At 37.8% G+C, this 13,868-nt stretch overlaps 1 protein-coding gene across 2 annotated transcripts in view; it reads left to right on the top strand.

Annotated features, from left to right (window-relative positions):
• The first annotated feature begins 295 nt into the window (after nt 1-295).
• The window catches only part of wapl (cohesin release factor wings apart-like), an 85,283-nt gene continuing 71,710 nt past the window's right edge, over nt 296-13,868 (top strand). For both annotated transcript variants that reach the window (XM_083141536.1, XM_083141535.1), the window contains exons 1-2: nt 296-606; nt 1,614-1,806. In XM_083141536.1, coding sequence (XP_082997662.1) covers nt 1,629-1,806 — 178 coding nt within the window. In that variant the 5' untranslated portion in view covers nt 296-606; nt 1,614-1,628. The remainder of the gene's footprint in view (nt 607-1,613; nt 1,807-13,868) is intronic.

The following is a 13,868-nucleotide window of genomic DNA, read 5'->3' as shown; positions in this document are numbered from 1 at the left end:
CCCCCGTCCCCTCCGGCGCCGTCATTGTTGGGGTGTGTGATGTGCTTGGCAAGATAAATAAGATATTGACATAATTTTTACTTACTTATTGTCTATAAAATCATAATTATTTGACAAAATTATAATGATGGTGATAGGAGTAGGAGAATGGAAACGTTCATTTTGTCTGCATAAATTATTAAAAATACGTTTTGCAGAGTTAATATCACTTTCCCGCGGCGCGGACCGGGACACACGAACGCGCACAAGTCCTGCGCGTGTTTGTTTGAAATTTGCACAACAGATGGCACCGCTGGAGAAGTGTTGTCAATAGCATGTTTGGTTTACTTCGAATGTGTAAAAAATTAGTGTACGTGAAATCAATCCTCATAATATCATCTGTGCAGTGTGAAGATTACTGGGAATAACTGTTCATTTTATGAAAATGTCTGTGTGCCACATTAACGAAAGGCAAATGAAAGGTTATGAAAATTGAGCAAAGTAGTTCCACTGAATTACTGCGATAGGTCAGCAACAACATGGCTGCTTTTGTTTCGTGTATTGAGTTTGCAACATTAACGAGATGTCTAGCAAGAACAGGATAGTGAAATAAGACGAACCAATTTGGTAAGTTTAACTTACATTTCTCCTTTTTAAGTATAGCAGCATAGTTTCGTAACAGCGTGTATTGTTTATTGTAAGATGTTATATTCTTTGGTACCTTCAGGCATAAGATTCTAACCTGAATTACAGTAGTGCTTCAACAATATAATATGATATTCGGCATACATATATGAACATTTATTGTGTCATTTAATTTTATGAAATACAATGTATTGCCATAAGTTGCTTAGGGTATGAAATAAATCCCTATATTACTTCTGGAGTGTTTTTGCTTCTACTACATATTGCTCTCTTTACCAGGCAGAGAAACCAGATAATCGGAAGACTCCTTGAATTTATAATTTCGGAGATTTATGTACACATATAATTTTGAATTCAGGAAGCAGTGACACTTGTAACGAAGTAAAATTCATACAGTATGTAAATGCCCTAAGTCGAGTGAATGAGTACTTTGTTTATGTTACTACGAACATTTAGTTTTGTTGTGATTGGCGATTTTATTTGGTAATTTTCTGTGATTATAAATAAAGATTGTGTTTTTAAAGTGGTCTCGAAGATTTTCGACGAGGCGAGAGTTGAAAGTTGTCATAAATAAGGAATTAATCAAGATGTTAACTAGCTATAGATCCAGAGCAATACCTTTGACATAGAGCGATATAAATTACATTTGTAATAAAGATGTAAACATCCAGTGAAACTGTAAACAGGGCATAGTATTGTATACTTTGGTTTTGGATGTAATACCGGTTTATATTGCAAAATTCCTTGATTTTATGAAATGTGCAAATAGAAGCAAACTTTGTTGTTAACTTCAAAGACAAGCTTGCTGGTACCGAAGGCAAAACATGTAGTAAGCACATGAAGCATCAATAATATTAGACTTGTGTAAAAAATAATTATTTAATTACTTTTTTTGTGGTTTAACTGTATAGTGCTGTAAATTAGTGTACACGAATTACATAAAGATAATTTTGTTCTTGTATTGACGTCAACTGTTGCTTTCTTCACAGAATCCACACAACACCATGTCTGGCAGGTACTCACGGACTTACAATCGTAAACATGCTACAGCTCACTCACAGGCAAGCATCCAGTTTGATAAGCTATTCAGTACCAATCGTCCATCAGCAGCGAAGTCAGCAGGCACAGTGGGAAGATGGGGCATAACATCATTCACATCCTTAAGAAGTTCAAATATCAATGGTAAGTCTCCATACCTTAGGTGTGCTGATTTCAGTTGCCCAAACTGCATCAAAAGTATTGTATGGAAGCATACCTAATTGTCTCAGATTTGTTGATTATGTTCTGTGCTTTTGTTTTGTATGCATGTTAAGCTGGTGGAGGAGGTATTATCGTAATTTTAATAGAGTAAGTTCATGTGTAGTTAGACTGATGAGGATTATATTGTGATTGCATGAATTGTTTTGAGAGATTCACTGTTATCTGTGCCTGTTCAAAAAAGAACCTTAAGAATTACTGTAGGCAAAGACCTAGGGCTGAGTTGATACACAAACCAGTGCTGATACTCTTACAGATTTCCACTGATGCTTAAGCTAGAAAATTGTAACAATTGAAAGTTGTTCAGAATATTTATTAATATTAATGGGTGGGCGTTCCACTGCAACTATAAGCATCAGTTTGTCATAGTTTTGCTTCAAAATATTCAATAATTACAACAAAATATTAAAATATCTCTTATGTAATCACAAAATACACTTTCCCACACAATATTGCTGCAAAATATAAAACCTTTGAATTTTGCATAATTTCCAGAATAATTAATTAGACTCCACAAAGGCCAAAACACCAGAAAAGGGAACGACTTGAGATGACCGGACCCCTCTCCGATTTTCTTCTTATTTGGCATACTCACTAATTGAGGCCTCCTAATCACGAATCTGAAGTTAAAAGTTGTCGGAAACGTTTAGAAATTGCAAAATAATTGAAAATAAGGCGTTAGTTTTCGGAATGGAAACTGTCTAATTTTGCGAAATTTTTTGTTTCACAAGGAAAAATATATATATTCCTGATACTACCATAACACCAAATTTTAACTATGTTTGCCTAACCTAACCACACGTCAATGGTTCATGGGGCTAGCGTCAATGGTTCGCAATTATTTTGCAATTTCTAGATCGTGATACTACCACGACACCAAATTTTAACTATGTTTGCCTAACCTAACCACACGTCAATGGTTCGTGGGGCTAGTGCCAATGGTTCATGGGGCTAGTGTCAATGGTTCACAATTATTTTGCAATTTCTAGACGTTTCCGACAAATTTTAACTTCAGATTCGTCATTAGTAGGCCTCAATTAGTAAGTATATCAAATATGCAGAAAATCGGAGAGGGGTTCGGTCATCTTAAGTCATACCCAGAAAAGTATTGGCCAATGTCGATACTTTCAGGTTATCAATTCAGTCCTAAAGTCTTACCAATCTCTAAAACTAACCTAGGTCTACATACATCATTTTGTAATGCATGTTTATATGTGCTACTTTCAGTGAACTAGTGACTAACATTTACTCCTGACTCCCAATTCTTAGTTAAGCATGGTGGGACCACATGCAAAAGGATCTGCATAGAACTGCGTGTCCTGTACATGGAGGGGAGTAGTAGAGTGGAGTTAGCTTCCTTATGGCTCGAGTTGAATGGATGGGGGGGTAGATGCGTAAAGACTTTTGACCTTCTGTGGACGTCCTGCACACAAACCATAGCATATTAGTCGGGGAGCAGTTATGCTGTGATGACAGGAGTTCCGGGTTCGAATCCCTCCCTGGGCATGGTTGTTGTTTGTGAGTGTACCTTCTTCATCACTCGTCTTCATCTTTGCAAGTAGCCAAAAGTCGCAGAGAAGTGAAGTAAAATAAACCCAGTTAAACCACCTTAAGAAATTAAGATAATCCTTTGATTATCCTGCCTGAGCCCTGGCCTGAGTATGAGTGTCTTCCCTCAATTTAATAATCACCCATCTTCATGTTTAGTCTATGAAGAGGCAGAAAAGCAACCCAAACATGAGCATCGCCAGGAATATTTGTAAGGGGGGTGGTCAAGCAATTGATGGTAAAAATAATTATTATTATTATCATCATAGTTATGATTAGGGCTCGGAAGTTGAGGAAAAATCCTTTTTTTTTCTTAGTGTCCAAAGACGAGGCCCAATATAATATATGTTCATTTTGGGTCATTGTAGGCCAGAAAAAGGTGGGTTTTATTTGTCCTTTTTTGGCTTATTGGTCTTTTTTTAGCCTATTTGTAGATCTTAACGGCTTTTTTTTTGCAACTTCACCTTCTTTCGACTAGGTTTTTACTGACCATTCTCAATTCGAATCATCATCGGTTCATCACCTTTTAAACATCCTTTCTGTAGTAAAGAAATAAAAAATAAATAAATATATTTGAACCATCCCTGAAGTGAGAGAAAAACATTTTTGGACGACTGAAGCAGGTACGGTACAAGGTCCTTTAACCGTAACTTGTCTGGAAGGTCGCGCTGTAAGTGGTAACTTTCTCTTGTTTTGAAGCTTTCAGCACGGTGTATAGGACCAGACAGCATGCGCCTGAAAAGATCTCAAGTCAGATAAGGAGGTGCCGTGCATATTCATTAAATATGTAATTAGAACTGAAGTTATTAATTAATTTGGATCACATTTATACGTCCTTTTTTATATTTTTAGGTCTTTTTTTGGCAATTTATAGGTCTTCCAACTTCCGAGCCCTAGTCATGATTATAATATAACTATTATAAACTGGTTAAAATAAGCTAATTTTATTGAAAATTATTCTTATTATATCCGTGGGGAGACTTTTTTTATTCCATCCACCAGATGAGTGAATATCCAGCACAAATATTTTTTATTATTTGTTAACATTTCATACAGTTAGTGTACTGAAATGCATAGTTATTCTATTTTTTATTAACTTTTTCACACCTTTAAATTAGGCACAAAAGGAGATGTACTACGTAGAATTTTTAGTGAAAAATGCAGGCTCGACCAGGACTTGAATCCGGGTCCCTGTCATACGGTGCCATTGCTCTAACTGCTGAGCTACCGAGCCAGTCTGATTTTTTGCTGCCGCTGTTTTCTTTCTTTCTCTCTTTCCTTCTTTCTCTTCCTCCTTTCTTCCTACTCCTACTCCCCCTCTCTCTCTTTCCTTCCTCTCTCTATTTATGTGTGGAATCGTCTGCTAGTGCTACCGCAACAGGATCTGTTGCCTTTGAAACACTGTAGATTTCAACGTTGCCTGGTTCCTCCCAATGCAGAGATGTTAATATTTTAAATTAGGTACACACATTGTTCAAGAAAAAGCTTTAAACGTTAGGGAGGAATTTTAGTCATAGTATTTATGTTTTGTGACCTCTCACATAAAACTGTTTCGGAATTTTGAAAACTGTAGAACTATATGTTCTTCGGTTTTAACTGGTAGAAGATGAAGACATAAACTGGTTCTTGTATTTGCACTATGTTTTTACAATTTAAAACATTTTTCATTTTATTATTGCATTTGAATAATAACTATCTAATTTTTTTCTTAGTAATAACAAGCACTAAGTCTTTTGTAACTTGAAATGAACAATACCAGTTTCCAGGGGAAGGGGTTGACGGACCTGTTTGACCCTCGCCCCTCCAGATGACCATGAACCAAAATAAAATAATTAATAACAAAGATGGTGAAGATTGGATTAATAATAATAATGTGTTGTTTGGCTGGAAAGAGCAAAGCAATTCATTAACATAATATGTTTTATTGTCTTCTAATTGTGTTCTGGTGCTTCTTTTTTTCTAGTTCTATAATTCAAAGAATTAAGGTGCTGCTGGATCTTTGTTTCGTCTCAGCAAAGTATTTTTTTTCTGAAAATTTACCCCATTTTTGCTAAACTGCTACGACATCCCAATTCGGAAAACTTGCTCTTTAGAATTTTTTTGCAAGGCTTTAAAGTGAATCTTCGTGTGTGTTGTTTTTGCTGGTCTATCGATATTGTGATAGAGAGGTTTATGGTTATTAAGGGGTTCCAGGTTTGATACCCTGTGGACGCACATAGTGGTTCAGATCCCACTTTTAGACTGTGGGTCCATTCTGATTATCCTTTCTGTGCATAAAGTGGACTTAAAACAACAATTCAAATAGGTTTATGGCACTAGTAATTTTTCATAATTTGGAATATTGTAAGGGTTTCTTGAAATGAAAAATCAATAAAGGTAAGGGAAGAAGTTCTGTTGGTTTCTTATGTTGGCGGATGTCATATGCTCAGCACACCGTGCTTTCCGAGGTTACACAGGTAAGACAATAGACGTTCGTTGCTGGGTGTATACACATTCAACCAGCAGGTTATGGTGGTCAGTGCAGTTCAATTGCCTCTTCTAGTTTGTTGCATTATTTTACTCTCACTTGCACTTGTGCATCTTGTTGGTTGCATGGCACAACACCGACTCGTCCACTTCCTTGATTTGTTGTCAAGCAGTGCATTTGGTGTCTGTACTGTTTGGCCTACGTTCTGGAGTGGTGCAATGTGTGGTGTATGCTAACTAATCACATAAACATTTAAAGCAGCAGACAGGCATTTGTTGAATCTTCTGAACTTCAACACTGCTATTTGTCTACATCATTTCCTTACACCAGGCTGATACACCTGCACTCAACCTAGTAACAAAATGTGCAGCGAATTAGGTGGGGCTTAAGAGAAAGTCGGTGAGGACAGGTGATGCATGTGTACTTGGAATGAGTGTGACAGCAGAAGTAAAAAAAAATACACCAGGCTTTTGGCAAAGATGTGGTACGTGAACATGCGACGGTGGTTTTAAAAAATTAAGGGCCAGCAATGAAAGAAGATGCACCACATGCTGGAAAGTCAACAGGGATGCTCTGCAGGCAGCTGTTGAGGCAGACAGTGGTGAAATATATGACAACTTGTGAGGAGAATTCCATGCCAGTGCAATAACCATTTATCAGCTTGGGAAACACAATACAGTGTGCGTGTTGGTCCCACTTGGCTTGACTGCAGCTTGGAAGATGACATAAACAGATGCCTGTGTTAACTTGCTGTCATGTCTGGAGGCTAGGGATCTCCATCCGGATATTGGATATTCTGATATCCAGATATCTGAATGTGTGCATTATCCGCTCAGTTTTATCATTTATTGATTTTGTGGGTTATTCACTTGTGCTTTTATTAGTATTTTCGTATTTCACTGTACGGATTTTCTTCAAATCCTTCATCAAATCGGTTCTATAGGGATATCCAAATTATCTGGATACTTGGATTGTCTAGATATCTAAATTCTCTGGATATTCAGATATCCAGCAATCCAAATTATCCGGGGTGTAAGGGGTGACCTTCCACGCATTACACCCGGTTGTCAACGTCACTTCCATGTAGAACACCCTGGATTGCATTTTGCAGACTAACGAGGCTCAGGCCAGTAAAATTCTGTGTGTTGCCCTGTTTTTTGTCCTTATGTGTGCCGAGTGTCCCTTTACAGCCTCAGCTTTTAACCGAAGTCAGACTGTTTTAAGATTTTAGTTATGGTAAGGAACTGGACGCCGTATAACATGATGGGTGCAAAATAGCCTAAGTGCTGATGCACCTTAAATTTTTATTCAAATTCAAATCCAAATATTCGGATTGTCGGGTATCTGAATTATCCAGATCTTTGGATATCCAGATTTAATTCAAAATGGTTATGGAATAATTTGAAATCCTGATATCTGGGTTCTTTATGATATTCCGCAACTCCCTCATCACTGGTTAGCATCACATGTACCTGTTCCAAAACCACCACTACATGAAAAGAAGATTGTGCTGCTCAGAGTATCATGCATCGGGTGCTGCTACCAGGCCAGACAATCAATGCAACTGTGTACTTTCAGCTGCCGGAACGTGTTCACAAGAAACTGAAAATACGTGGTGCTAGCGCTCATGAATTGCAAATGCATTCTTTACTTACACTCTATCCCAGGCATCTGTGGAGCGAGCGAACAAAAACAAGTCTGACTCGACAGGTTTCAACCAATGAACTCGTGAGAGGGGAAGTGAGTGCAGCTACCAGCCATTTGCAGAAGCATGCACTGCTTCACTCTATCAACTCGCAGTCTCCCCTTCTGTACTGATATGCACAACCTTTCTCCACGGATTCCTGGACAGAGTACAGTGGAGTGTGGTTAGGAAACACTGATGCATTTGCCTTATTTCCAAGACATTGTCCCATCTGATTACCACCTTTTCCATCCACTGTTTTACCACAGGGATGACGAAGCCTTTAGAGGGCCTCTTGCCATGTATATAATATAAGATTCGTATTGAAATATGTGAATATAAGACAATAAATGTAGTAATTTATCCAGCACTGCAGAGTAAAGAAAGAACCACCTAAATATTGGAAGTTAAAAGGATTTCTTATTCGTTTAATATTTGCTATTATTAAAGGCATGCATATTTCGTTTTTTGACAAAAATACGAAATGTGAAATAACACATTGTAATGTTAATTTTTCATGTTTCTGAAAGGTGTGGGGTGCAATTTCCTACCCTGTTTTGTCACGAAATGATGCAATATGGACTCGTAAACACGAAATTTAGTTTATTTACCGACAGTGGCGCAGGAACGTTTTTCATTTGGGGGGGGGGGGGGTACAAAATTCAGCCTCCCATATATATATATATATATATATATATATATATATATATATATATATATATATATAAACACACATACGAGGGGCGATCAGGTTGCTCTGACCCTAACATAGAAAGAGCGGCAATAGGGTTTCAAATTTTTTTATTATTTTTCAACATACTCCCCTGCAACTCCAATGCACTTCTCCCATCGGTGCTCCAACGCCTGGATACCTTGCAAAAAAAAAATATTCCGACTGGTCCTCCAACCATGAGTCCACAGCCCTTATCACTCCAGAATCATCAGAAATTTTTGCCCACGAATGTCATTCTTCAAATGTTTGAACAAATGGAAATCACTGGGGGCCAAATCTGGGGAATAGGGTGGGTGGGGCAGCAATTCGAACGATGCATCTGCGATGCTATGCGTGAGGTGTGAACAGGTGCATTGTCCTGGTGAAGAAGCACACCACGGGTTTACATCCCACGCCTCTTTTTCTTGATGGAATCACATAATTTCTTGATTAGGTCACTGTAGTATGTGCCAGTGATGGTTTCGCCTCTTTGTAGATAGTCCACAAGAAGGACACCCTTGCAGTCCCAGAAAATTGAGGCCATCACCTTCTTGGCTGACGTTTGCACCTTGAACTTCTTTGATGGTGGAGAATGTGGGTGTTTCCACTCCATGCTTTGTGATTTTGTTTCTGGGTCGAAGTGATGGACCCATGTTTCATCCATAGTTACAAATTGGGCAAGGAAATTGTCTATATCAGCACGAAACTTGTCAAGAAGTTCTTGACTGATGAGCACTCGGGTGCGTTTCTGATCTGGGGTGAGGTTTCGAGGGACCCATCTTTCAGCAATTTTTTTTCATTTGCAATTCCTGGGTAATTATGTTTTGCAGAGTGCCATATGACAGGCCACACATCTCAGCAACATGACGGATAGTGACTCGACGATCCTTCAGCACGATATCGTGGACTTTGTTAATGTTTTCGGTCGTCATGACAGTTTTTGGTGCTCCACCTGCATGTTTATCCTCACTCGACTCTCTCCCACAATTAAACTCACGACACCATCTCTTCACCATACTGTATGAAGGAGCACTGTCCCCTAATGTATCCACCAAGTCCTCATGAATTTTAGATGTAGTCCACTTCTTCTTCACAAAATATTTGATCACCGCTCTCACCTCAGTTTTCTCCATTCTGGCACATTTACGCAACTTCACTCAGTTAAACCCCTGTAAAAAGAAAACTGTACTTTATTTAGACTTGCAATTCAGATTGAAAGCATATAAAGGATCACTAAACAATAACAAAATAAAAAATCAATCGTGACGTCATTTCTTCTATGTTAGGGTCGGAGCAACCTGATCGCCCCTCGTACTACTGCACCTAGAAATACATTTCGGAGGTCCAACCAAGTGTTGCAATAATAATAACAATAATAATAATATTAAATAATTTTAATTATAATAATTATATTTAATTAAATTAAAATATTAATTAAATATGTAAGTTATCTAGCTTATGTGTAGTTAAGATTGCCAAGATTTTGCATAAAAACAACTGCCCTGGCAAGAAATTTAATGTCAAATAGAAAAATAATTGAATATGTATTGAATAACAAACAATTAGTTAGAGCCAATTAACGAAAAGTAAAGTTTGTGATTAATATTTTATGGATATTATCATTAGTTGTGTGCATAAATCTTTTGGGACCCTTCAAAGCCGTATGAGCCAAATTCCTTACCTTCCAATAAGTTCAGCGGAAATAACTATCGATTATATAACAAATGCTAACCAATTATATTTTGATTATTTACTTTTACTTCTTGGTAAGTCTTTCGGGGGAGTGTCCGGACACCCTCCTAAATATGTCCTTGATACTTAGGTATAATGTGAAGGCATGGGAAATATTCTATTTTAGAACAGCACACACAAATCCTGTTATTTAATGCAAAATTTGCATAACTATTTTTTTCTTTGTTTTTCTTAGAATTTATGTTTTTTAAACAGATTTGAAAACCAGATAACAATTCTGAAACATATATAGCTCTGGACTTTGTTCTGGGCTTATTTGAATATAACGGAACGGAAAATAAGGAGTTTGAAATGTAAAAATTGCTAACAAAGATACATCTATTCATTTTAATGCAGGTTGAGATTAAAGGGGGTGAGGAGGATCTTGAGCCACCCCAACCAGGAATAATCACCTCCCACCCACTTTATATAGAAACCACATTATTGAATATACCATACTTATAGAGTTCCACTTCAGTTCAATTCATTCTAATTTCAAATTCCCATAGCTACGCATAAAAAATATCTTTAAACAATTTATGGCAGATGTGTACCACATCCAATGTCTTTTAGAAGCCATGTATTTGGTATTTACACAGACATCTGTAGGGCGTTGTATTAAAAAAAAGAAAAAAACTGAGTTGAGATGGTTCCCGATCAACTCGTAAGAAGTCTAACTTTGAAATATTTGTAAAAACATTTGACAAAGCATTTATTTGTTATATAATTAGCTGTACCTACTGACACTCTTCAAGCACTGAATGTACTATCATTAGTCATTACATATACAAAACCGAAATCATTCAGATGTCGGAGGAAGCAAGGAAAGAATACGTTCAAAAGTTGTTTTTTTTTCGCTTCAATCTTTGGTGGACAATATGAAGAACCGCCCAAGGTTTCTTTTCGTATGTAGTAGTATTAAATGCAGATACATGCGTGTGTTTTAGGGTGACATGTCAATTTCTCGTTTATGTTAAAAGGTAAACTTTAATGTAAACAAAAGCATGTGCGTGTCACAGTTAAAGATTTTCGCATCTACAAAGAAAATCCAAAACACATTCCCACCTCGCCGGCCTCCATGGTGGAGTGGTTAGCATAGCGCTTTGATCAGTGCCGGATCTACAAGCTGCAAAACCCTGCAGTGCGGGGTGCCCGGAGACAAGTAAGCATTTAGGGGCCCTAAGCCATTGACATAGTATAGGGTTTGTATATGCGTATGTAAAAAATAAACTCAGTTACTCAGGGGTACAGAAATGAATACAATATATACAGGTAAAGCTAAAGTTCCCTGTGCTGTGCATCTCTGTAGCACCGTGACATGAAGGCACGGGGTAGGGCTCCACATATTTTTGTTGTCGGCCATCTTGGAGGTGATGTGATCAGCACCACGCTGCGGTCGCGTTTATCCCCAGGGTACCATTTGATTTAAGGCTGGGTAGACCCTAGACCCACTTTATGCTGGGACAAAGCTGAAAAAATTCCGATCTTAAGACACCCACCTGGGTTTCCCGTGTGACACTCAGACAGAATCAAATGAGGCTAGAATTTCACTAGCAATGCAGAGGTGAAGGTTTCTTCAAACTATCTTGAACCAGGAACAACTTACGACTGCATGATTGTAACAAATGTATCATTTTCCCGGTGTGAGAAAACAGTGTCAAATATTCGTATATACCACATCACCTCCCTTTCCATTATTTTAAAAAATGAGTTGAATTCAATATGGTGGGCGTCTACTTGGAACACACCAATGTGGTTCTCCCCCAAGCCAGTGGTTCTCAACCTTTTTCTGTCTGGGATCCACCTTGAAAGATATTTCACTTCATGGGGCCCATAAGCATGGCCGCCGGCAGAATTACTTGTAGGGTTGTGTACCCAGTATATAATCATATATTCCTAACAACAAGTACTTTAAGAAGCCCTCTTTTACGCTTGCTTATACAAATTACATATACTACATTCTAGAAAAGTAAATATGTAATTTAAAAGACTAACCGTGAAAAAAATTCCAGTGAATTCTTAAAACCGCTGCAATCCATTTGTTCATAGGCGGTTAGCTTTGTTATCTAAGCAATCTCGATAGCACGATAGCGATGTGAAATGACTACAGGTGATACCTCTCGGCATTCGCATATATATATGTATATATATACATATAGCGTATGTGTGTGTGTAAAGGTTGGTAGGTAGAAGGGGCCTCTTTGGCAATATTTTGCGGGGACGCCTAAGATTTGTAGATCCGGCACTGGCTTTGAAGCCAGAGGTCCCAGGTTGGGCATGTGAGTGTTCATCAATTTCATGATCATCACCCATCCTCATCTTTGCGATTAGCCAAAAGTGGCAGAAATGCGAAGTAAAATAAACCTAATAAATCAATCAAACATTCCTATCTCACTCAAAGACCTTGTGAATCCAATCCAAAATCTACCAACAGAACCTGCAGTGAGTTTCATTTATCTCGTGCATTCATCTGACTAATGTAATTTTCTTACAGATTGACTTTAGGGTTTAACTTAAAATGGCGTTCTTTGTGTTGCATTCGATACCAAAATTAGATTTTAAGCATCTGATTCTGTCCAATTATAAGTATACCTAATACATAGGTAAAAATAATTCTCCCCCCCCCCCCCCTCTGATAATATCGCAAATTGCACCTTGTTTAAATGTCTAGGAAAAATTTCATTTCACCTAGGAATGATATCGCGATGCGATGAGTCGAGAATTGTCACATCCTCATCTTGTCTCCGGTGTGGCGAGGTCCGTCTCGTTCTTGTTTGTGTTTATTTTTGTTTCGGTTTCCACTCAGAAGTCATTAAAACTTATTCTAGATTCACTTTATGCTCAGATAGGCTAATCGGACTCTATTTTCAAAATCTCTTAATATATAGCTTTAAGTATAGTTTTCCGAACACCCCCTTACAAAGTTATGAAAAATATGGGTGAGGTGAGGTACAGCAGTATATTGTACCCCCAAGTTGGTCTGTAGTGTCTCGTCTCGTTCGTGTAAGTATTTTGTTTTGGAAAATTCCATTTTAAATATTCAAAAGGAAATGGGATCAGTCATATACTCTTCTGATGAAGATTTGTATCTTATCTTCGAATCGACGCGACCATTTCTTTAGAAAAGTGTCCCCCCCCCCCCCTTACACAAAGGAGCATTCGTCTGCAGCATGATTTTCTGAGAGCAAATCTGATTCAATCGTTCCGCACACATTTTAAACAATTTTCATCTCCTTAAAGAGGTTTCCAAAAACTTAGGTCAATGAGCTAACTATTAGCAACTACAATGTAGTAGAATAAGTTTAGAATGGTTTGAATTTCTGTGGTAAGGAAGATAATGTTTATAAGTTATAAACAATATACACTTTTTTATTGGGTGAACTGAAAATAGGTTCTTTTAACAGTAGAACCTTGCGTCTGCTGTCAAATTGCCAAGAGGGTACAGGGGGTACAACTCGATTTTAAGGATTTGGGGGGGGGGTACAATACCCCCCTTCAAAAATTTAGGGGGGTACAATGTACCCCTGTACCCCCCTTCCTGCGCCACTATTTACCGATATGACTCTTTCTGAAGTTTGATTTATCGTGTGAGTTATGCAATTGACAGAAAATTGATTAAATCTGCTGCAAATATTTGAGCAGCAAAAATGGATCCCTTTATACAGGAATAAACTTAATACTGTGGTAACTGCATAAATGTGCTATTAGAAGAGATATGTTTATTTTGTGTAGTAAGTAGGGCTGAGCCGATGCTGATGTACCGATATCGGCCGATACCAGCGGAAAGTATTGGTTGGAATTTATCTACCGATACCAGCCAATACTTTCGTGGCATTTTGGTCTTT

The sequence above is a fragment of the Lepisma saccharinum genome, chromosome 20, assembly GCF_977018435.1.
Source record: "Lepisma saccharinum chromosome 20, izLepSacc3.1, whole genome shotgun sequence".
In the NCBI taxonomy this organism is placed as follows: Eukaryota; Metazoa; Arthropoda; class Insecta; order Zygentoma; family Lepismatidae; genus Lepisma; species Lepisma saccharinum.
Note: the sequence above shows the minus strand (reverse complement) of the source record. Positions and strands in the feature narration are given on the sequence as shown.